The sequence below is a fragment of the Bactrocera neohumeralis genome, unplaced genomic scaffold (assembly GCF_024586455.1).
Source record: "Bactrocera neohumeralis isolate Rockhampton unplaced genomic scaffold, APGP_CSIRO_Bneo_wtdbg2-racon-allhic-juicebox.fasta_v2 cluster09, whole genome shotgun sequence".
Taxonomy (NCBI): domain Eukaryota; kingdom Metazoa; phylum Arthropoda; class Insecta; order Diptera; family Tephritidae; genus Bactrocera; species Bactrocera neohumeralis.
This window is the reverse complement of record NW_026089622.1, coordinates 458,512-476,933: the sequence shown is the minus strand read 5'-3', so window position 1 is coordinate 476,933 and position 18,422 is coordinate 458,512. Positions and strand designations below refer to the sequence as shown.

The 18,422-nt window shown below is 40.5% G+C and overlaps 1 protein-coding gene across 10 annotated transcripts in view; it reads right to left on the bottom strand.

The window, feature by feature from the left end:
* Nucleotides 1-5,032: 5,032 nt before the first annotated feature.
* The window catches only part of LOC126763961 (uncharacterized), a 74,483-nt gene continuing 61,093 nt past the window's right edge, over nucleotides 5,033-18,422 (bottom strand). For all 10 annotated transcript variants that reach the window (XM_050481733.1, XM_050481735.1, XM_050481739.1 and 7 more), the window contains 2 exons: nucleotides 5,579-5,871; nucleotides 5,033-5,519 (listed from right to left, as the gene is read on the bottom strand). In XM_050481733.1, coding sequence (XP_050337690.1) covers nucleotides 5,594-5,871 — 278 coding nt within the window. In that variant the 3' untranslated portion in view covers nucleotides 5,033-5,519; nucleotides 5,579-5,593. The remainder of the gene's footprint in view (nucleotides 5,520-5,578; nucleotides 5,872-18,422) is intronic.

Sequence of the window (18,422 nt, the reverse complement as noted above, 5' to 3'; positions counted from 1 at the left end):
GATCTAAATGGCCGATCTAGAGGATGTAGTATTTTCAATCGTCGTGTGTCATCTCTGTTTTCTAATAGGTTTATAGCGTATGGGTGCCAATTTAATCTTGTTATGTACCTTGAGTTGTATCTTTTTATTTCATCAATCACCATAGGCATTCGAAGATCCTTATGGAGATGAATATTTTTAATGTACCACGGAGCGTTAGCAAGAAGTCTAAGGGTTTTTGACTGGAACCTTGGAATTATGTCTATGTTGGATCTACTTGCTGTACCCATACGGGTTTCAACAAAGTTTTATAGGTAGGAGTGCTGCCCTATCGGGCTCAATTAGCACTTGATGTGCCATTTTGAAAAGTTTTATAAGAAGAATTTTGTTTTGTAAACTAAGTTTAGACTTAGGACCAAGCAACCAATACATTTTCCTACTTTTAATTTTGAGATGCGTTCTCTTGACTCTAATATGTTCACAACAAGTAAGCCGTTTATCTAAATGTAATCCGAGATATTTTATACAATTGGACTTTGAAATTAAACCATTATTAAGAGTCACACCGGGGCACTCTTTCTTCCTCAATGTGAAAGATAGATGAGTTGATTTTCCAGCATTTACAGAGATGTTCCAGTTGCGAAGACAAGATTCAGTTTCAGCAGCTTCGCTAGCCGAGTAGGTCGACGAGTACAGCAGTGTCGTCTGCATAGGTGGCAACTGTTAAATTACTATTTTCCAATATTGGCATGTCCGCGGTAAAAATTGTATACATGTAGTATTGGTCCCAAAACACTTCCTTGCCTTTATTTCGTGAATGTCTGAGATTTCATTTTTAGTTCTAACATAGATGTGACTTTGACTCAGATAAGATCTGAGGAAGAGATAGAGTGGAGTAGATAGTATCTTTTTGATTTTATACAGTAAGCCCGAGTGCCAGACTCTGTCAAATGCCTGCTGAACATCTAGGAAAATTGCACAACAATACTTCTTCTCCTCCAAGCTACTAAGTATAGTTTTCACAATGCGATGACATTGTTCCTGCCGTGCATATGTCTGAAACCAAACCGATGATCTGGAATAATTGAGTGCTTTTCCAGCTCTGGCAGTAATCTTCGCAGAAATATTCTTTCGAGTATTTTCGAGAATATTGTTAGTAGGCTTATTGGTCTATATGAAGATAAATAATTTTCCGTGTAGTTTGGCTTTGGTATCATTATATTTAATATCACCACATTTCAGCACGTGTGGAAATGGCGCAATTTGAAGCTACTATTAAAAAGCAAGACCAAAAATAATAGACATTTCTTGGAAATGTTTTTGATTGTCCAAGCGTCGATGTTATCATGACCTGGAGACTTTGAATTTTTTAAACGCGTTATTTCAAATTGGACCTCTACGTATGTAAGAGGCTTATCCATTGGATATTGGCAATCAATGTATGATTCTACCTCCACATGGCTGGTGCTACTGAGGTTAAATGGCTGAAATACATACATACATATATCTTTAAGATGGTTGGCAAAAGCGTGTACTTTACTTATGTTTGATCTGCACCAAGTATTGTTAATATCTTTAATCGAAACCTGTCTTATGGTTGGCCGTTTTAAGTATTTGGTAGCTTTACAGATGTTATATTCGTTGTTGTTGTTTGGATACATTTTTTTGAGATATTCTCCAATCAATTTTTCTTTGAGTTCAGCTTTGAGTTCAGCTAATTCCTGCTGTTGTGCCATATCCTTCGAAGTCGCCTCTTGTTCTTAACCAATTTAGATATTTCATCAGAATATGGTTGTCTGCTTCTATGCGGTCGAGAAGTTTTATTACAATAGTTGGTTGAGGCTAAGAAGACGGCTTCGTGTATTTTGTTAGTAAAAATCTCTACTGCATCATCTAAATCCCTAGTTGAGTTTATCTCCATGTTGAAATTTATATTGGAATCAAGTTGAAATTGCTGATCTCTTATTTAATATATGTGACCTGGTCTACGAAAAGGGAGCTAACGTGCGAAAAATAACTAGTTTTCTGGGAAACAGCTGTTAAAAATATACAACATCCGAATCAACTAAAAAGTAAAAATTGATTTTTTTGACACCTAAGCCCCCTTTCCGTAGACCAGGTCACATATGCTGTTTCTGAGCAGTAAGTAAAGCAAGCAAATTAAAATGAATAATTAAAGTGGAATAGTCTAAAGATCGTAATTATTTATTATTTCGACTAGGTTTGCGTCAATTTCAAAATAAACCGCAAAATCAATCAAATCAGGGGTCTTGCTGGGATCTGTTTGAATTTTTTTCCATAAAGCATTTGTGTAGTGCGCGGCCTTTGGGATTAGTAAGACGAGATCCCCACTATGGATGTTTGGCATTGAAATCGTCTTCTTCTTAATTGGCGTAGACACCGCTTACGCGTTTATAGCCGAGTTAACAACAGCGCCCCAGTCGTTTCTTCTTTTCGCTACGTGGCGCCAATTGGATATTCCAAGCGTATCCAGGTCCTTCTCCACCTGGTCCTTCCAACGGAGTGGAGGTCTTCCTCTTCCCCCCTACGGGTACAGCGTCGAATACTTTCAGAGCTGGTGTGTTTTCGTCCATTCGGACAACATGACCTAGCCAGCGTAGCCGCTGTCTTTTAATTCGCTGAACTATGTCATTGTCGTCGTATATCTCGTACAGCTCATCGTTCTATCGAATGCGATATTCGCCGTGGCCAATGCGCAAAGGACCATAAATCTTTCGCAGAACTTTTCTCTCGAAAACCCGTAACGTTGACTCATCGGTTGCTGTCATCGTCTAAGCCTCTGCACCATATAGCAGGACGGGAATTATGAGCGACTTATAGAGTTTGGCTTTTGTTCGTCGAGAGAGGACTTTACTTTTCAATTGCCTACTCAGTCCGAAGTAGCACCTGTTGGCAAGAGCAATCCTGCGTTGGATTTCCAGGCTGACATTGTTGGTGGTGTTTGGTTCCAAGATAGACGAAATTATCTACAACTTCAAAGTTATGACTGTCAACAGTGACGTGAGAGCAAAGTCGCGAGTGCGACGACTGTTTGTTTGATGACTGAAGATATTTCGTCTTGCCCTCGTTCACTGCCAGACCCATTTGTTTTGCTTCTTTGTCCAGCCTGGAGAAAGCAGAACTAACGGCGCGGGTGTTGAGGCCGATGATATCAATATCATCGGCATACGCCAGCAGCTGTACACTCTTATAGAAGATGGTACCTTCTCTATTTAGTTCTTCAGCTCGAACTGTTTTCTCCAGAAGCAGGTTGAAGAAGTCGCACGACAGGGAATCGCTTTGTCTGAAACCTCGTTTGGTATCGAACGGCTCGGAGAGGTTCTTCCCGATTCTGACGGAGCTTTTGGTGTTGCTCAACGTCAGTTTACACAGCCGTATTAGTTTTGCGGGGATACCAAATTCAGACATCGCGGCATAAAGACAGCTCCTTTTCATGCTGTCGAAAGCAGCTTTGAAATCTACGAAGAGGTGGTGTGTGTCGATTCTTCTTTCACGGGTCTTTTCCAAGATTTGGCGCATGGTGAATATCTGGTCGGTTGTTGATTTTCCAGGTCTAAAGCCACACTGATAAGGTCCAATCAGTTTGTTGATGGTGGGCTTTAATCTTTCACTTAATACGCTCGATAGAACCTTATATGCGATGTTGAGGACGCTAATCTCACGGTAGTTGGCGCAGATTGTGGGGTCTCCTTTTTTATGGATTGGGCATAGCACACTTAAATTCCAATCGTTGGGCATGCTTTCCTCCGACCATATTGTACAAAGAAGCTGATGCATGCTCCGCCGTGTTTGAATAACTCGGCCGGCAATCCATCGGCCCCCGCCGCTTTGTAGTTCTTCAGGCGGGTAATTGCTATTCGAACTTCTTCATGGTCGGGCAATGGAACGTCTGCTCCATCGTCGTCGATTAAAATCATCACCAGCTAGAAATCTACTGCCCAGTTTGTAGAAAAATATAGTAAATGACTATTTACTTATGTTGGAACGCGAGGGTAGTGTGCGGTTATGACAATCCCTACCACTATTAATTTTGTTTACATGTGGTATGAAAATCTGCGTTTTATTTATTATTCTTATCAAGCATTGTTATCATCACTTTGTGTGTTTGTGTCTAAGATTGCAAACCGGTTTGATGTGTTTTGCCAGCCTCCGCTGTTACTGACGTTTACAACGTTCTCACTAACCATTATGTGGGGGTTTTGTTTTTGCATTTTCGCTTTTTATTACACACGATAATATGTTTACAAAAATGCAAGGACAAAAAATGCAAGTACACTTTTCGACTATACTCGCACTACCTGTAATCGCGCTCACTACGTTTTGTGACCGCACTCACTGAATTTCGATTGATTCATAAATAGCACTTATTTAAAAGGTTCTATAGTAATTTAACTTAGCCAATGGCCATATTGTAATATAATCTAAAACAAAAAATGCGTTCATAATGCAAACTCAGATAAGATTTGTGTTTGTGTTTTTTTTTTAATTAGACAAAAAGGCGGTTGTTTAAACAAAAAGTGTCGAATTTGGCCCATTTTTTCGACAGTTTTTCGTAAAAAAAATAGGGAAATTCCAAAAAAAAAAAAGAAAAGCTTCCATAGCGAATAACGTTAAAAATGTTCTCTCCAAATTGGAACTAGATAAACTCATATCAAAACTCTTCATGTGAGAGTGGAAACCGTTTTGAAAAACACCATTCTGAGTTTAAAGATTGGAGTTGCAACGTTCCCCACTCTGTTTCCTTTCTAGCGACCTTAATAATTTGAATTTCGATTTCAAAATCCGAGAGAATGTTTATTATAGTGTATCCGATAATGCAACAAAAAAAATCGATTTCTCGAAAATTTCATTGACGATCCTTTAAGTGCCAAGTGGATAAATATTTTATTATTATCTATCATGTATTTCGAAATCAATTATTAGTTTACTTTTCAGATTTTTTTTTTCTTAGTTTTGGCCAACTTCTGATTTATTAATCATATTCTTTCCAAAAGGTTGTTAAACAAGAAGTTGTCGAATAAAATTTCATATATTATTAAGTTGTGTACAGTAAATAAAAGATTTTATTTATTGAAAATCATATAGCACTTAAAATACCAATATTTAATAAGTCTACAGCATCGGTGAATATTGATATTGGGCGATGCTTTTAAGATCACAGATTAATCTCACTAGTTTTAAAATGAATATAAATTCTAATAATGTTTTTCAAATATTTCTTAATTAATTTTAAGGCACTTATCTTTGTACAATACTAATTATAATGTTTGACATATAAATATTTAAGCGTAAATTCATATATATAAATTTGCGAGTCATTAAATTTATTCTATCTGGTAAGTTTTATTACATGTTCGAAATTTTTAATTGAAATTGTTATTTATGCTGTTCCGATGATGTGTATCAACCTATTTTCTATCGCACGATAACACAGAGCGGGTTTCTCTTCACGTAAATGGATTCGATAAGTATAACTTCGCATAAAATGGCCAACGTGTATACATTTTCGTTCCCTCGGTCTAGAACAATATTGACGTGTAAATATAGGATTAAATATATGTATAAAATTCAAATGCACCATAAAAGTATAAAACTATGAACCCCTTGATAGCGCCTTATCCATAAGATACCATGGTAAAAAAACGCTAATAGCCACCGCCGCAACACATGTAGCACAGAGTGCTATAGTTGAAGTAATATTGCTAGCAGAATATCCGCCTTTTTTGTATTCAATATCTTCATGGGGATGTTTCTCAAATTCCAATACTTCAACATCAAAACGAAAACGTACTTTAGAACTGGGAGACTCCTTCCGCCAAACCAAGTGACCCGACGACTCACGTCGCTCCAAACTCCATTTAGGTTCCTGAGCTGTAAAGATTTACAAATATTTGTTAACCAAGTGTCTCTCAATAATTTCAATATAAATACATAATATAAAATAAATATAAATCTTTAAAACTACGCAACGTATTTTGATACGGTTTTCTTTAATAGATAGAGTGATTGAAGAAGAAGGTTTATACATACAAGTATGTATAATAAGATTCATTAAATAGTGAAGAAATATTGTTATTTTTGAGGTTTCTAATGTTTTTTCCGCTTTCATTGCAAGCGCTGGCTGACTATGTACAATGTACTAAGTATTGTTATTAGTTAGTATTAAAAATAATACAATTTCTAAGTATTTAGAATAGTAGAATAGAACTGCAACCAAGTATTCAGTGCAATGGATTATAACTTGCTCAGTAATCAGTCGATGAAGATTATACCACGTATATCCCAAAAGACTGATGTCATAACCTTGTCGACTTTTTCGTCTTTCCACTCTTGAGAACCGGTTCATCATGTGCGCAGTCCACTTGAATGACTGTCTATTGGACTCCAGTGTGAAATAATGTTGTCATGTTTCTATAGTCACACCGATGCAAAAATTCGGTGTTATTACGATTAAAGAGCACTCAAAGTCTTAAAATGTAGAAAATTTTAAATTTATTATAGATATTCTTATTTTTCGGATGGAAAGTAAAATTTTTGTATTTAAATGTCACATAAACTTATGTATAACGTCTGTCTAAGGATGTGATTGCCTCGAAGATTGAATATCTAAAAAAGCAATAAGTCGTAATAATGATTTTTCTATTGAGTTATTTAGTTATTGAGGGTTAGACACGTTGAAGGCCTAGGTCGTCACAATTTAAAAAAACATATTGTGCTCTGATGGTTTAATTCCTAACTAATTGTTCGATATCTAACGCAACTTTCATAGAAACCCTTGATCTTTATACTCTCGCAACAAAGTTGCTAAGGCGAGTATTATAGTTTTGTTCACATAACGGTTGTTTGTAAGTAGATATAGGGTTATATATACCAAAGGTTAAGTTCGAAGATGGGCAAATGCCACGCCCACAAAATGGCGAAAACCGAAAACCTTTAAAGTGTCATAACTAAGCCACAAATAAAGATATTAAAGTGAAATTTGGCACGAAGAATCGCATTAGGGAGAGGCATATTTGGATGTATTTTTTTTTGGAAAAGTGGGAGTGGCCCCGCCCCCTACTAAGTTTTTTGTACATACATATCTCGGAAATTACTAAGTTATGTCAACCAAACTCTATAGAGTCGTTTCCTTCAGGCATTTCCATATACAGTTTAAAAATGGAAGAAATCGGATAATAACCACGCCCACCTCCCACACAAAGGTTATGTTGAAAATCTCTAAAAGTGCGTTAACCGACTAACGAAAAACGTCAGAAACACTAAATTTTACGGAAGAAATGGCAGAAGGAAGCTGCACCCAGGCTTTTTTTAAAACTTGAAAATGGGCATGGCGTCGCCCACTTATGGACCAAAAACCATGTCTCAGGAATTACTTGACCGATTTCAATGAAATTCGGTATATGATATTTTCTTAACACTCTGATGACATGTACGAAATATGGGTGAAATCGGTTAACAACCACGCCTTCTTCCAATATAACACTATTTTGAATTCCATCTGATGCCTTCTCTGTATAATATATAAGTACATTAGGAACCAATGATGATAGCGGAATAAAACTTTACACAAATACGGTATTTGAAAAATATGGAAATGACGGATAATGAAATCTCGATTATCACTTTATCATGCGAGAGTATAAAATGTTTGGTGACACCCGAACTTGGCCCTTCTTTACTTGTTTTAAATTGTTGCTATCTTCGATTAGCATAGAGTTGGAGAGTAGCGAATCATACCCTGAACAGGGTATATTAAGTTTGTCACGAAGTTTGTAACACCCAGAAGGAAGCATCGGAGGCTCTATAAAGTATATACATATATAAATGATCAGTATGTTGAGCTGAGTCGATTGAGCCATGTCCGTCTGTCTGTCTGTCCGTCCGTCTGTCTGTATATATACGAACTATTCCCTCAGATTTTAAGATATCGTTTTGAAATTTTGCAAACGTTGTTTTCTCTTCAAGAAGCTGCTCATTGTCGGAACTGCCGACATCGAACCTCTATAACATATAGCTGCCATACAAACCGAATGATCGTAATCAAGTTCTTGTATGGAAAACTTTCACATTTGACAATGTATTTTCACAAAAGTTGGCACAGGTTATTTTCTAAGGCAACAATGCAATCTCCCAAGAAATTGTTCAGATCGGTTAACTATAACATATAGCTTCCATACAAACTGAATTATCGGAATCAAATGCTTGGTTGAGAAACTTCCTCATTCAACGATATATTTATCTTTACGAAATTTGGTATGAGTTATTGTTCATGTAGATAATGTAATGTCGGAAGAAATTGTTCAGATCGGCTCACTATATCATATAGTTACCATACAACCCAAACGATCGGGATCAAGCGCTTGTATGGAAAACTTTCCCATTTGACGTGGTATCTTCACGAAATTGAACATGGATTACTGCTTAAGGTAATAATATAATCTCCGAAAAAATTGTTCAGATCGGATTACTATAGTATATAGCTTCCATACAAACTGAACACATAGTTACTAAAAGAAATGCACCGGTGAAGGGTATATTAGCTTCGGTGCAGCCGAAGTTACCGTTTTTTCTTGTTTTCATTCACAATAGCTATGATTTATCAAAAAAAAAGTAGTTAGCAATAACGATAAAGTTCATTTTGACAGATGAAAATCTAAACAAACAAAAATTACAAAATTATTTGTTTTGTTTAAGTTAAAATTAATAGGAATATGAACATTTTATAATTTGTTTGTATTAATACCATCAAAGGAAGGAGTCATGTGTAGAAGTTCACGCAAGTGAGGAAAGGTCCCTGATCGCCATTCACTTGGGAGTGGCCAGAAACGATTCTTTTACACATGGCTCAAGCAACTCACTACTTCCGGTCTTTGACCAAGTATCCTCTGGGTAACGTCCGGTGTGTTTTACGTGGGCACCTGCTGACGACAGCCTTACTCCACGGCGCTCAAAAGCACAGCGGATCAAATCAATGCGTTGATCAGCGCCCTGAGAATGCTAAGCATTTTCAGTACCAATTGGCAGTGTGGAATGGACACACTAACCACCTTGGTAGGGTTCGAGGCCCATCTAAAACCTCTGCCGTGCTTTGGGTCCGGCACCCGGTTGCAATGCAACTCCACATTGAACTGACAAGTCAGTTCTTCCCGCGATTTGGGTTTTAACCACAACCACCACGATACTCCCCGAGGGGCCAGTCCGCACGAGCAGGTTGGAGCGAACTCCAAGGGCTCCTGCTCCCCGTGGTACCAGAAGTAAGTCTCCGGTCAGACCTCGTAGCCGAAACTACTACCAGTTGAGCTTCCATACGGCTCTGGACTGGTGGCCAGGGGTTGGACCCCATACACACATCCCTTACACACACCAATCATACAGAAACTAAAACCCTAATTTCCAGCTAACCGCCTTCGCCGCTTAAATAATTCACGCGCATACGACCCTAGCTGTTCGGTATTCCGACTAGTGGAGATCATACCACTAACATCTAATCGTCCATCAGTCCAGCTAATCCCCATACCACCCAGATCCCTAATGTCCGAGTACATCGGGCACTCCGCAATTAAATGCGACCAGTTTTCTAAAACTGCCCCACAAAAACACCCCGACGTATCCGAAAGGTGCCTCTGCTGCAAAAATGCATTCAGAGGCCCATGCCCCGTAAGAAGGAAACCCAGACTCAGACAGAATCTGAAGTCTGGGTTATCCACAACGAACCCCACGTCCCGAATGTACTCGTACGTCACTCGGCCGTTAGGACTATTGTCTCAACGTTCTTGCCACCTACACCTAACCCTATCATCTAGGAGCCTCTTGCTCCCTAGATATCCCTCCCTCTCCACATCATCGTCGGAAATCCAGTCATTCCGCAGCAATGACACACTCAAGCCCCTTCTTAACCTGAATGCAACAGCACACTATATGACAATCAGGTCAAGAGGGGGTGCACCTAACAAAACCTGCATCGCATCCGTTGAGACGGTGCGACATACAGGCAAACATGCAAGCATCATGCAACGCTGGATTGAGAGGAGTTTTTGAGAACCCCAGACAGTCGTGGCTGTCTCCCACCATACAGGGGCTCCATAAGTGGCACAGGCCACAAACAAGCCACGATATATGGTGCGGACAGCACGACGTCCGAGACCCCAATCGCTCCTCAAAATCCGTCGTATTTTGCCTACAGTTGCCTGCAATCGCTCCTTCACTTTCGCCAAGTGTGGAGTAAAACACATCCTTTCACTCATGGTCAGTCCCAGATATTTGACTTGCGTCACGTATCTGATGCTGACCCCATTCACACGGACAATCGGTGGACGACCCGATGACAATCTACCTTTCAGCAGCATTGCCACCGTTTTGTCCATCGATATGTCGACCCCCACACCTAAACCCCAAGAATTAACGATCTCTAAGAGATCTCCTCCCGCCCGTTCTAACTCCGCTCTCGAGCGACCTTCAACCATAAGAAGAAGGTCGTCCGCATACGCACAACATTTACAGAGTGGCTCGAGCTGCCCAAGCAGAGTGTCCATCATAAGGTTCCAAATATATGGACCACAGATGGAACCCTGCGGGCAGCCTCGAACAACTCCGATCTCCACACTCCCATTCATGCCGACAAGAAAGGCCTTTCTGTCCGAAAAATAACTCCGCCAAAGAGTAATTTCCGGACAGCCAAGCTCCTCCAGCCGTTGCACCACTCGACCCCAGCTTAGGTAATCAAGCGCCCCCTTGAAGTCAACAAATATGCCAAGGACATATTGCCCAATACCTGTAATGTCCGGTCCCTTAATTGGGAAGGTGCAGCTGCCCTGACATCACCGCCGTCTAAGAAATGTGATGGTCGGGACAAGGATAGAGACGAGTAGGTCCTTGTGGCATTTACTACAGTGGCCAAACAAAGGAGCGCAAGTTTGGTGTGGGATTCGTGGTGGGAGAGAGACTCCGTCGCCGAGTATTATCATTCACTCCGGTGAATGAACGTCTAGCCACAATCCGCATCAAAGCAAGGTTCTTCAACATATCGCTGATTTGCGCCCATGCCCCGACGGAAGAGAAGGACGAGGTGACCAAAGATGCCTTCTATGAGCGCTTGGAGCGCGCTTATCGTGCTTAGCGACTTTAACGCCAAGGTGGGCAAAGAAGGTATCTTTGGCACTACGGTCGGTAAATTCAGCCTCCACGACGAAACTTCCCCAACTGGGTTGAGGCTGATTGACTTCGCCGGGTCCCGAAATATGGTTATCTGTAGTACTAGATTCCAGCATAAGAAGATTTATCAAGCTACCTGGCTGTCTCCGGATCGAAAACTACCAACCAGATCGATCATGTGGTGATAGACGGAAGACACGTCTCCAGTGTTTTAGATGTGCGTGCGCTCCGAGGTCCTAACGTCGACTCGGACCACTATCTTGTTGCAGCCAAGATTCGCACCCGCCTCTGTGCAGCAAAAAACGCACGCCAACAAACACAAGGAAGGTTCGACGTCGAGAAGCCGCAATCACAACAGACAGCCGAACGATTTTCTACTCGGCTTGCACTATTGCTCTCTGAGAGCACTCGTCAACAACTCGGTATAAGGGAACTGTGGGACGACATTTCAAATTCCTTACGTACAGCTGCAACCGAAGCCATTGGTTTTCGGAAAGTGCAGAAGAACAGCTGATACGACGAGGAGTGCCGTGTCGCAGCGGAGAGAAAACAGGCTGCCTACCTCGCAACGTTACGATCGACCACAATACGTGTGGGATGGGATAGATACCGAGAGTTGAAAAGGGAAGCGAGACGCATTTGTAGACAGAAAAGAAAGAGGCTGAAATGTGTGAGTACGAAGAGCTTGATAAGCTGGCCGACAGTGGTAATGCTCGAAAATTCTACGAAAAATGCGGCGGCTTACAGAAGGTTTCAAGGCCGGAGCATACTCCTGTAGTAGCATAGCATACTTAAATTGTGGAGGGAACACTTCTCCAGCCTGCTGAATGGCAGTGAACGCACAACACCAGGAGAAGGAGAACCCGATTCCCCAATCGATGACGATGGAGCAGACGTTCCATTGCCCGACCATGAAGAAGTTCGAATAGCAATTGCCCGCCTGAAGAACAACAAAGCGGCAGGGGCCGACGGATTGCCGGCCGAGCTATTGAAACACGGCGGCGAAGAACTGATAAGGAGCATGCATCAGCTTTCTTCATATGGTCGGACGAAAGCATGCCCAACGATTGGAATTTAAGTGTGCTATGCCCAATCCATAAAAGAGGAGACCCCACAATCTGCGCCAACTACCGTGGGATTAGCCTCCTCAACATCGCATATCAGGTTCTATCGAGCGTATTGTGTGAAAGATTAAAGTCCACCGTCAACAAACTGATTGGACCTTATCAGTGTGGCTTCAACAACCGACCAGATATTCACCATGCGCCAAATCTTGGAAAAGACCTGCGAAAGAAGAATCGACACACACCACCTCTTCGTCGATTTCAAAGCTGCTTTCGACAGCACGAAAAGGAGCTGCCTTTATACCGCGATGTCTGAATTTGGTATCCCCGCAAAACTAATACGGCTGTGTAAACTGACGTTGAGTAACACCAAAAACTCCGTCAGGATCGGGAAGGACCTCTCCGAGCCGTTCGATACCAAACGAGGTTTCAGACAAGGCGACTTCCTATCGTGCGACTTCTTCAACCTGCTTCTGGAGAAAATAGTTCGAGCTGAAGAACTAAATAGAGAAGGTACCATCTTCTATAAGAGTGTACAGCTGCTGGCGTATGCCGATGATATTGATATCATCGGCCTCAACACCCGCGCTGTTAGTTCTGCTTTCTCCAGGCTGGACAAGGAAGCAAAACAAATGGGTCTGGCAGTGAACGAGGGCAAAACGAAATATCTCCTGTCATCAAACAAACAGTCGTCGCCCTCGAGACTTGGCTTGGAACCAGCATTAACACCACTAATAATGTCAGCCTGGAAATCCAACGCAGGATTGCTCTTGCCAACAGGTGCTACTTCGGACTGAGTAGGCAATTGAAAAGTAAAGTCCTCTCTCGACGAATAAAAGCTAAACTCTATAAGTCGCTCATAATTCCCGTCCTGCTATATGGTGCAGAGGCTTGGGCGATGACAGCAACCGATGAGTCGACGTTACGAGTTTTCGAGAGAAAAATTCTGCGAAAGATTTATGGTCCTTTGCGCATTGGCCACGGCGAATATCGCATTCGATGGAACGATGAGCTGTACGAGATATACGACGACATTGATATAGTTCAGCGAATTAAAAGACAGCGGCTACGTTGGCTAGGTCATGTTGTCTGGATGGATGAAAACACTCCAGCTCTGAAAGTATTCGACGCAGTACCCGCCCGGGGAAGCAGAGTTTCCACTCCGTTGGAAGGACCAAGTGGAGAAGGACCTGACTTCTCTTGGAATATCCAATTGGCGCCACTTAGCGAAAAGAAGAAACGACTGGCACGCTGTTGTTAACTCGGCTATAATCGCGTTAGCGGTGTCTACGCCAATTAAGAAGAAGAAGAATACCATTAAATGAACAAAATAAATATATTTATATAGTAATTTAATATCAGGCTTACGAATTGAAGAATTCAAACTAACTTTTTCTCCACATCAGACATCAGACATTTTGAAACAAATTGAATATCAGCTGACTATTCCCGCCCGCATTGCCAACACACTTCGTTTTTAAGTGAAAATATGAAATAAGCTAAATCTTACGATGGTCAAATAAAACACAGCTATTACAATTAATTTCATGTTATATATTTTAAAACCAAAGATAAAGGAAATTGTATTTCTTTTTGTTATCTGAACCCTTCAAGTTATCTAAAATATGGAAAACAAAACATAATCTGTACGATTTCAACTCGATAAATTTGTTGTTGCTTTTACATATGGTATATTTCTTTACGAGAAAATCGTGCGTAAATAGAGCGATGCCGAATAAAAGCGATAACAATATCTACAAAAATTACATATAGTCAGTGCAACATGCTATGAAAGACTAAGAAATGTTCAGCTAAATTAAATTCTTAAATCACCTAATTAATATATATTGTATTTTCTGCTTCATGTATATTATTTTAATTTTTATAGAAAACTAATGAAAGACTTCATGTAATAAAGTGTAAAAGTAATAAAAACTAAAAATTTATATTATTCCTGTTGTGGATTTTAATTTCATACCCATCTTATAAAAACTTTGTTAATTCTGTGATAATAATTGTGTACAAATAATCTTGGGTGGGGCTGAACTCAGGCTACTACCGGGGTCACAGCAGGCGGATAGTGGACGGCCTACGCTAAGTAGGTTAGCTGCGAATAGTAAAATGCAGCCCCCGACCAAGAGCTGCAGGAGAGGAGGGCTTGGCTCAAAACGCCTAATATGCCCAATGAACCTCCGGCGAAGAGGCGAGAAGATGCCGCCTTTAAATAAGCGTACACAACCCCCACCGGGGTTGCACCGAGGGAGAACCTACCCACGAGAGGGAGGCAACAAAGCGACGAGGGAACCATACAGTAAGCAGCACCAAAAGTGCACAGACGACGGCGAAAAACCCTGGACAAGCGCCCATCAGAATCGAGGCCAGTAAGGTTCTGATTATGGAATACTGGAAACAAATAATGGATTAGTCTGACAAAGGGCTGGTGAGGGCAGTATTCTACCACCTCAGTAGGTAAGAGTGACATCTTACCGAAATGGCTGGCAGGCTAATACTGCTCTCGCCTCCGTCTCGTTAAAACCCTGGCAGGTCTTCAAGTACGTTCAATGCACGTCGCCAAAAATTTTTTTTTTTGGCCGTACAGGTTCAGTTGAGACGAGCTCCTGATTCGTGCCTGAACCTGGCTCTGAACACAAGGTCTAAGGACTTGTGTCAACCCTAGCGTGGCCTCCCTGCTTGCATAGATAACCACGGGGTTCATAAAGGGCAACTGTTACAACGTGCGGAGATAGCGGCTTGAAGCGGAGACCCACTAGATCTAAAATGAGTACACCACAACAACAACAAAAACACCAACAGAAGGAATCACATAAAGAACAAAACAAAGATGCTCGAGACGAGGAATATGGGACCGTGTTCCGCAGAAGTAGTAGGATGCTTAGATCCCCTATACTGACCATCACTCCCAAGCAAGTCGAAAAAGCGGGAGAAAAATTGCTCAAAAGAAACTCCTGTCACACAGGAACCACCAGCAAAAGAGAAGGGAAGAGCACCCCAGTTACCATCACAGAAGGACCTCAAAACTCACCGAAACAGGAGTACATCACTCAAATGAGACGATTAGAAGAGGAATCTTTGGAAAATGTAAGAGTATCGTTCAAATCATAGACGGCGATGGCAAAGCAAAAGAACGTCAGCTTGGATGTCAAGAACGGGGCGGCACAGTTGGACGAACTCTTTGATGTAATGAAGAGTTACCGCAGAAACTGGCTCATCGCAGAAAATGAGAAAAGACGCGGACTTTTAAGCAGACGGATCATGACCCCAGAGCCAACAACCTCGAAGCGGCGGGCGACAAGCCCAGTGGAGCCTCGAGAAACAGTGCGACCAAGAAGCGAAAAGGACGGCCAGTGGCAGAAAGTCTTGCCCAAAAAGGAAAAGAAGACACTCACAACCGAAGGAACGGAAAACAAAAAACCAAAAGAGGAGGACAACAAGGGAAGAATACCGTCTCAAATCAGAGAGCAAAAAGAAGGCCCAAACGACAATCGGAGGCCATAATCATTAAGCCAGCAGAAGGAAACAGCTACGCCGAGGTCCTCAAGAATATCCGTAGCAAGGATCAAAAGGAGCAAAAACCTAAGAGAAGCGGAGGTAAAAATCAAAGGGATCCGCAAAACAAGATCCGAGGCTCTACTACTAGAGCTGGAGAAGGGACAATCCACAAAAGCCAGTTTCTGCGAGTACCAAGACGACCCCCCAATCCCAATTGGGGACCTTAAGACAAAAAAACCAAAGGATCGGGACCTGCTCCCTTTAACGGGAAGTGCAGAGGGCTGTAAAAATGCCCAAAATATGGAGACTTTAAAAACCAGCACCCAAAAAAAAGAGGTCAGGGCATATATAACGCTCGGGGTAATGACACACTGATGCGACAGGCCCCTTTTGGCTGGGAATTGAGGCTCCGACGGCCCCAAAAAAATGCTTTTCTGCTTTTACCAGCCCTTTAACCGGGACGAAAAAAGGCCCCATGAAGAGGGGAAAGGGGGTGAATAAATGCGGCCCAACCCCCCCATTACCATTCATTTTCCTTTTTACTTTTATGATGATTTTTGAAAAATTTTTTTTTAAAAAAGTTGTGAGTGTTAAATTTTATCAAAAAGTTTTTAACTTTTCAAACGACACTTTGGATAAGTTGATTTAAAGCGTTGCCCAAAAATTTTTTTTCTTTTCAAAAGAAAACTTTTCCAATAATGCTAAGCGCTCTCAATGAGAAGTGGGCAAAAAACAGTACGTTTCGGTTTTTGCCTTTCTTTTATTATTTAATTATTCCCTGCACAAAACAAAGCCAAAAATTGGCGTTTTAAAAGGTTATAAAGGAGAAAAAATAAGTTTATTTTGATTATCATTTTTAAATTATACATGAATATAATAAATATATTTATTACATCAAAGGGTTTTTTTTGGATCTTTCAAAAAAAATTTAACTTAAAAAAGAAAGCAAATGGTTGGACTGAATTCTAAAGACCAAATCCCCCGGGCTCTGCTGCTAATCCAAATGGACTTATCCAAAAGATAATTTTTTGGTTTTGGGAAGAGCCAACTTTTTAATTTTGTTATAATTTGTTTTTTTTCAAAGAATTTTTGGTCGATTCTAGAATGATTAAAAAAAAAACAAGTGAGCTTGAAGTGAGTGAAATTTATTTAAATGCAAAAGGTTAAATTCCCCAAAACAACAAAATTAAATATTTCTGTGTTTTGTTGTTTAAATTTTTCCTGGGATTAAATTATTGTTATTCCTTGTTTTTGCGCCTAACAGTTATTTTCAACAAATTCAATTTTACTTCTTAATTTTGAAGGATTTTTTTTAATAATTACCTTTAAAATTAAAAATTGTTCTTTTTGGGGGCAAAAAAAAGACAATGCCAAGGGGGACGGGGCCCGGGGGTTGGCAAAAACGTATTGCAGATGGGTCGACAACTCCCATACTTGACTTTTTGGGGCCGGGTGACAGTTGTTCGGGGCCTCGGAAACCCCAAAAAGCGTGGAGTGTCCCCCAATTTGGACAAATTTTGGGGAAAATTAAACCAAAAGGACGAGCCCAAACCCAACGGGAAAATAACAATAATTTAAAAGATAATTTTTGGGAGTTAAGGTTTTTGAACTCTTGAAACCAAATTTTAAACCCCAAAAAATTTTAAAAAAATTTAGAAAAAAAATTTAGGTTTAAACAAAAAAAATTCACAGCGGTTTGGGGAAAGAAATCAATGAATAAATGAAAAAACTCTTCATTAAAGTCCGCTTTTTCGTGTTTAAAAAAATTTTTTAGTATATACATATTTATATAAAATTAATTTATTTTCCTAAAGAATATCCTGGAAAGGGGATAAAAAGGACAAAACCTAAAAAGAAGCGGATAAAAATAAAAGGGATCCCAAAAAAAAACCCAGGCTCTCCTTTTGGGGCTGGAGAAGGGACAACCAAAAAAACCCGGGTTTGCAGGCCCCCTAAGAGACCCCCCGAAAATCCGAAAAGGGGCCCGACCTTAAACAAAAGCAAAAAAGGAGATCAGAGACCTGGGACCCCCTTTTTCAAAAAAAGGAGGAAGTAGCAGAGGTTGAAAAAAGGGGGGGGGACTCCACCGGGCGACGAAATTTTTCCGCACCTAACAAAAGAGATTTTCGGGGCATATTAACGCTCAAAACGAGGAAAAGGGTTGACACACTGATCGGGGCCGAAAAAATGGGGTTTGGATTGGCAGGCCCGACCAAAAAATTTTTAAAAAGATCTTTTTCCCTTTGGGGACCAGGCCTTTTTAACCCGGGACTGAAAAAGGCCCCGATAAAAGAGGAAAAAGGGGTTGAAAAAAAATAAAAGGGGCCCTTGCCCATTCATTAGCATTTTTCACTTTGATGATGTTTTTTTGAAAAGATTTTTTTTGAAAAGTGGGTTTGGTAAGTTTTAAACTTATCAATGTTTTAAACCCTTGCCCCGGGAAACCGAGACCCCCTTTGGAAAATTGATTTAAAATTAAAACAAAAATTTTTTCTTTGAAAAATAGAGAAAATTTTTAAATTAATTCAAAGCGCTTTTAATGAAAGTGGAGAAAAGCAATGTCTTTTCCCCGATAATATTGCTCAGTTTCTTTTTTTTTTAAAGAGTGCTATGTCGGTGCAAAAAACAAACCAAAAATTTGGGCATTTTCCTGTTAAAAAAGGGGGAAAAATAATTTTTTTTGGATTTTTTCAATTT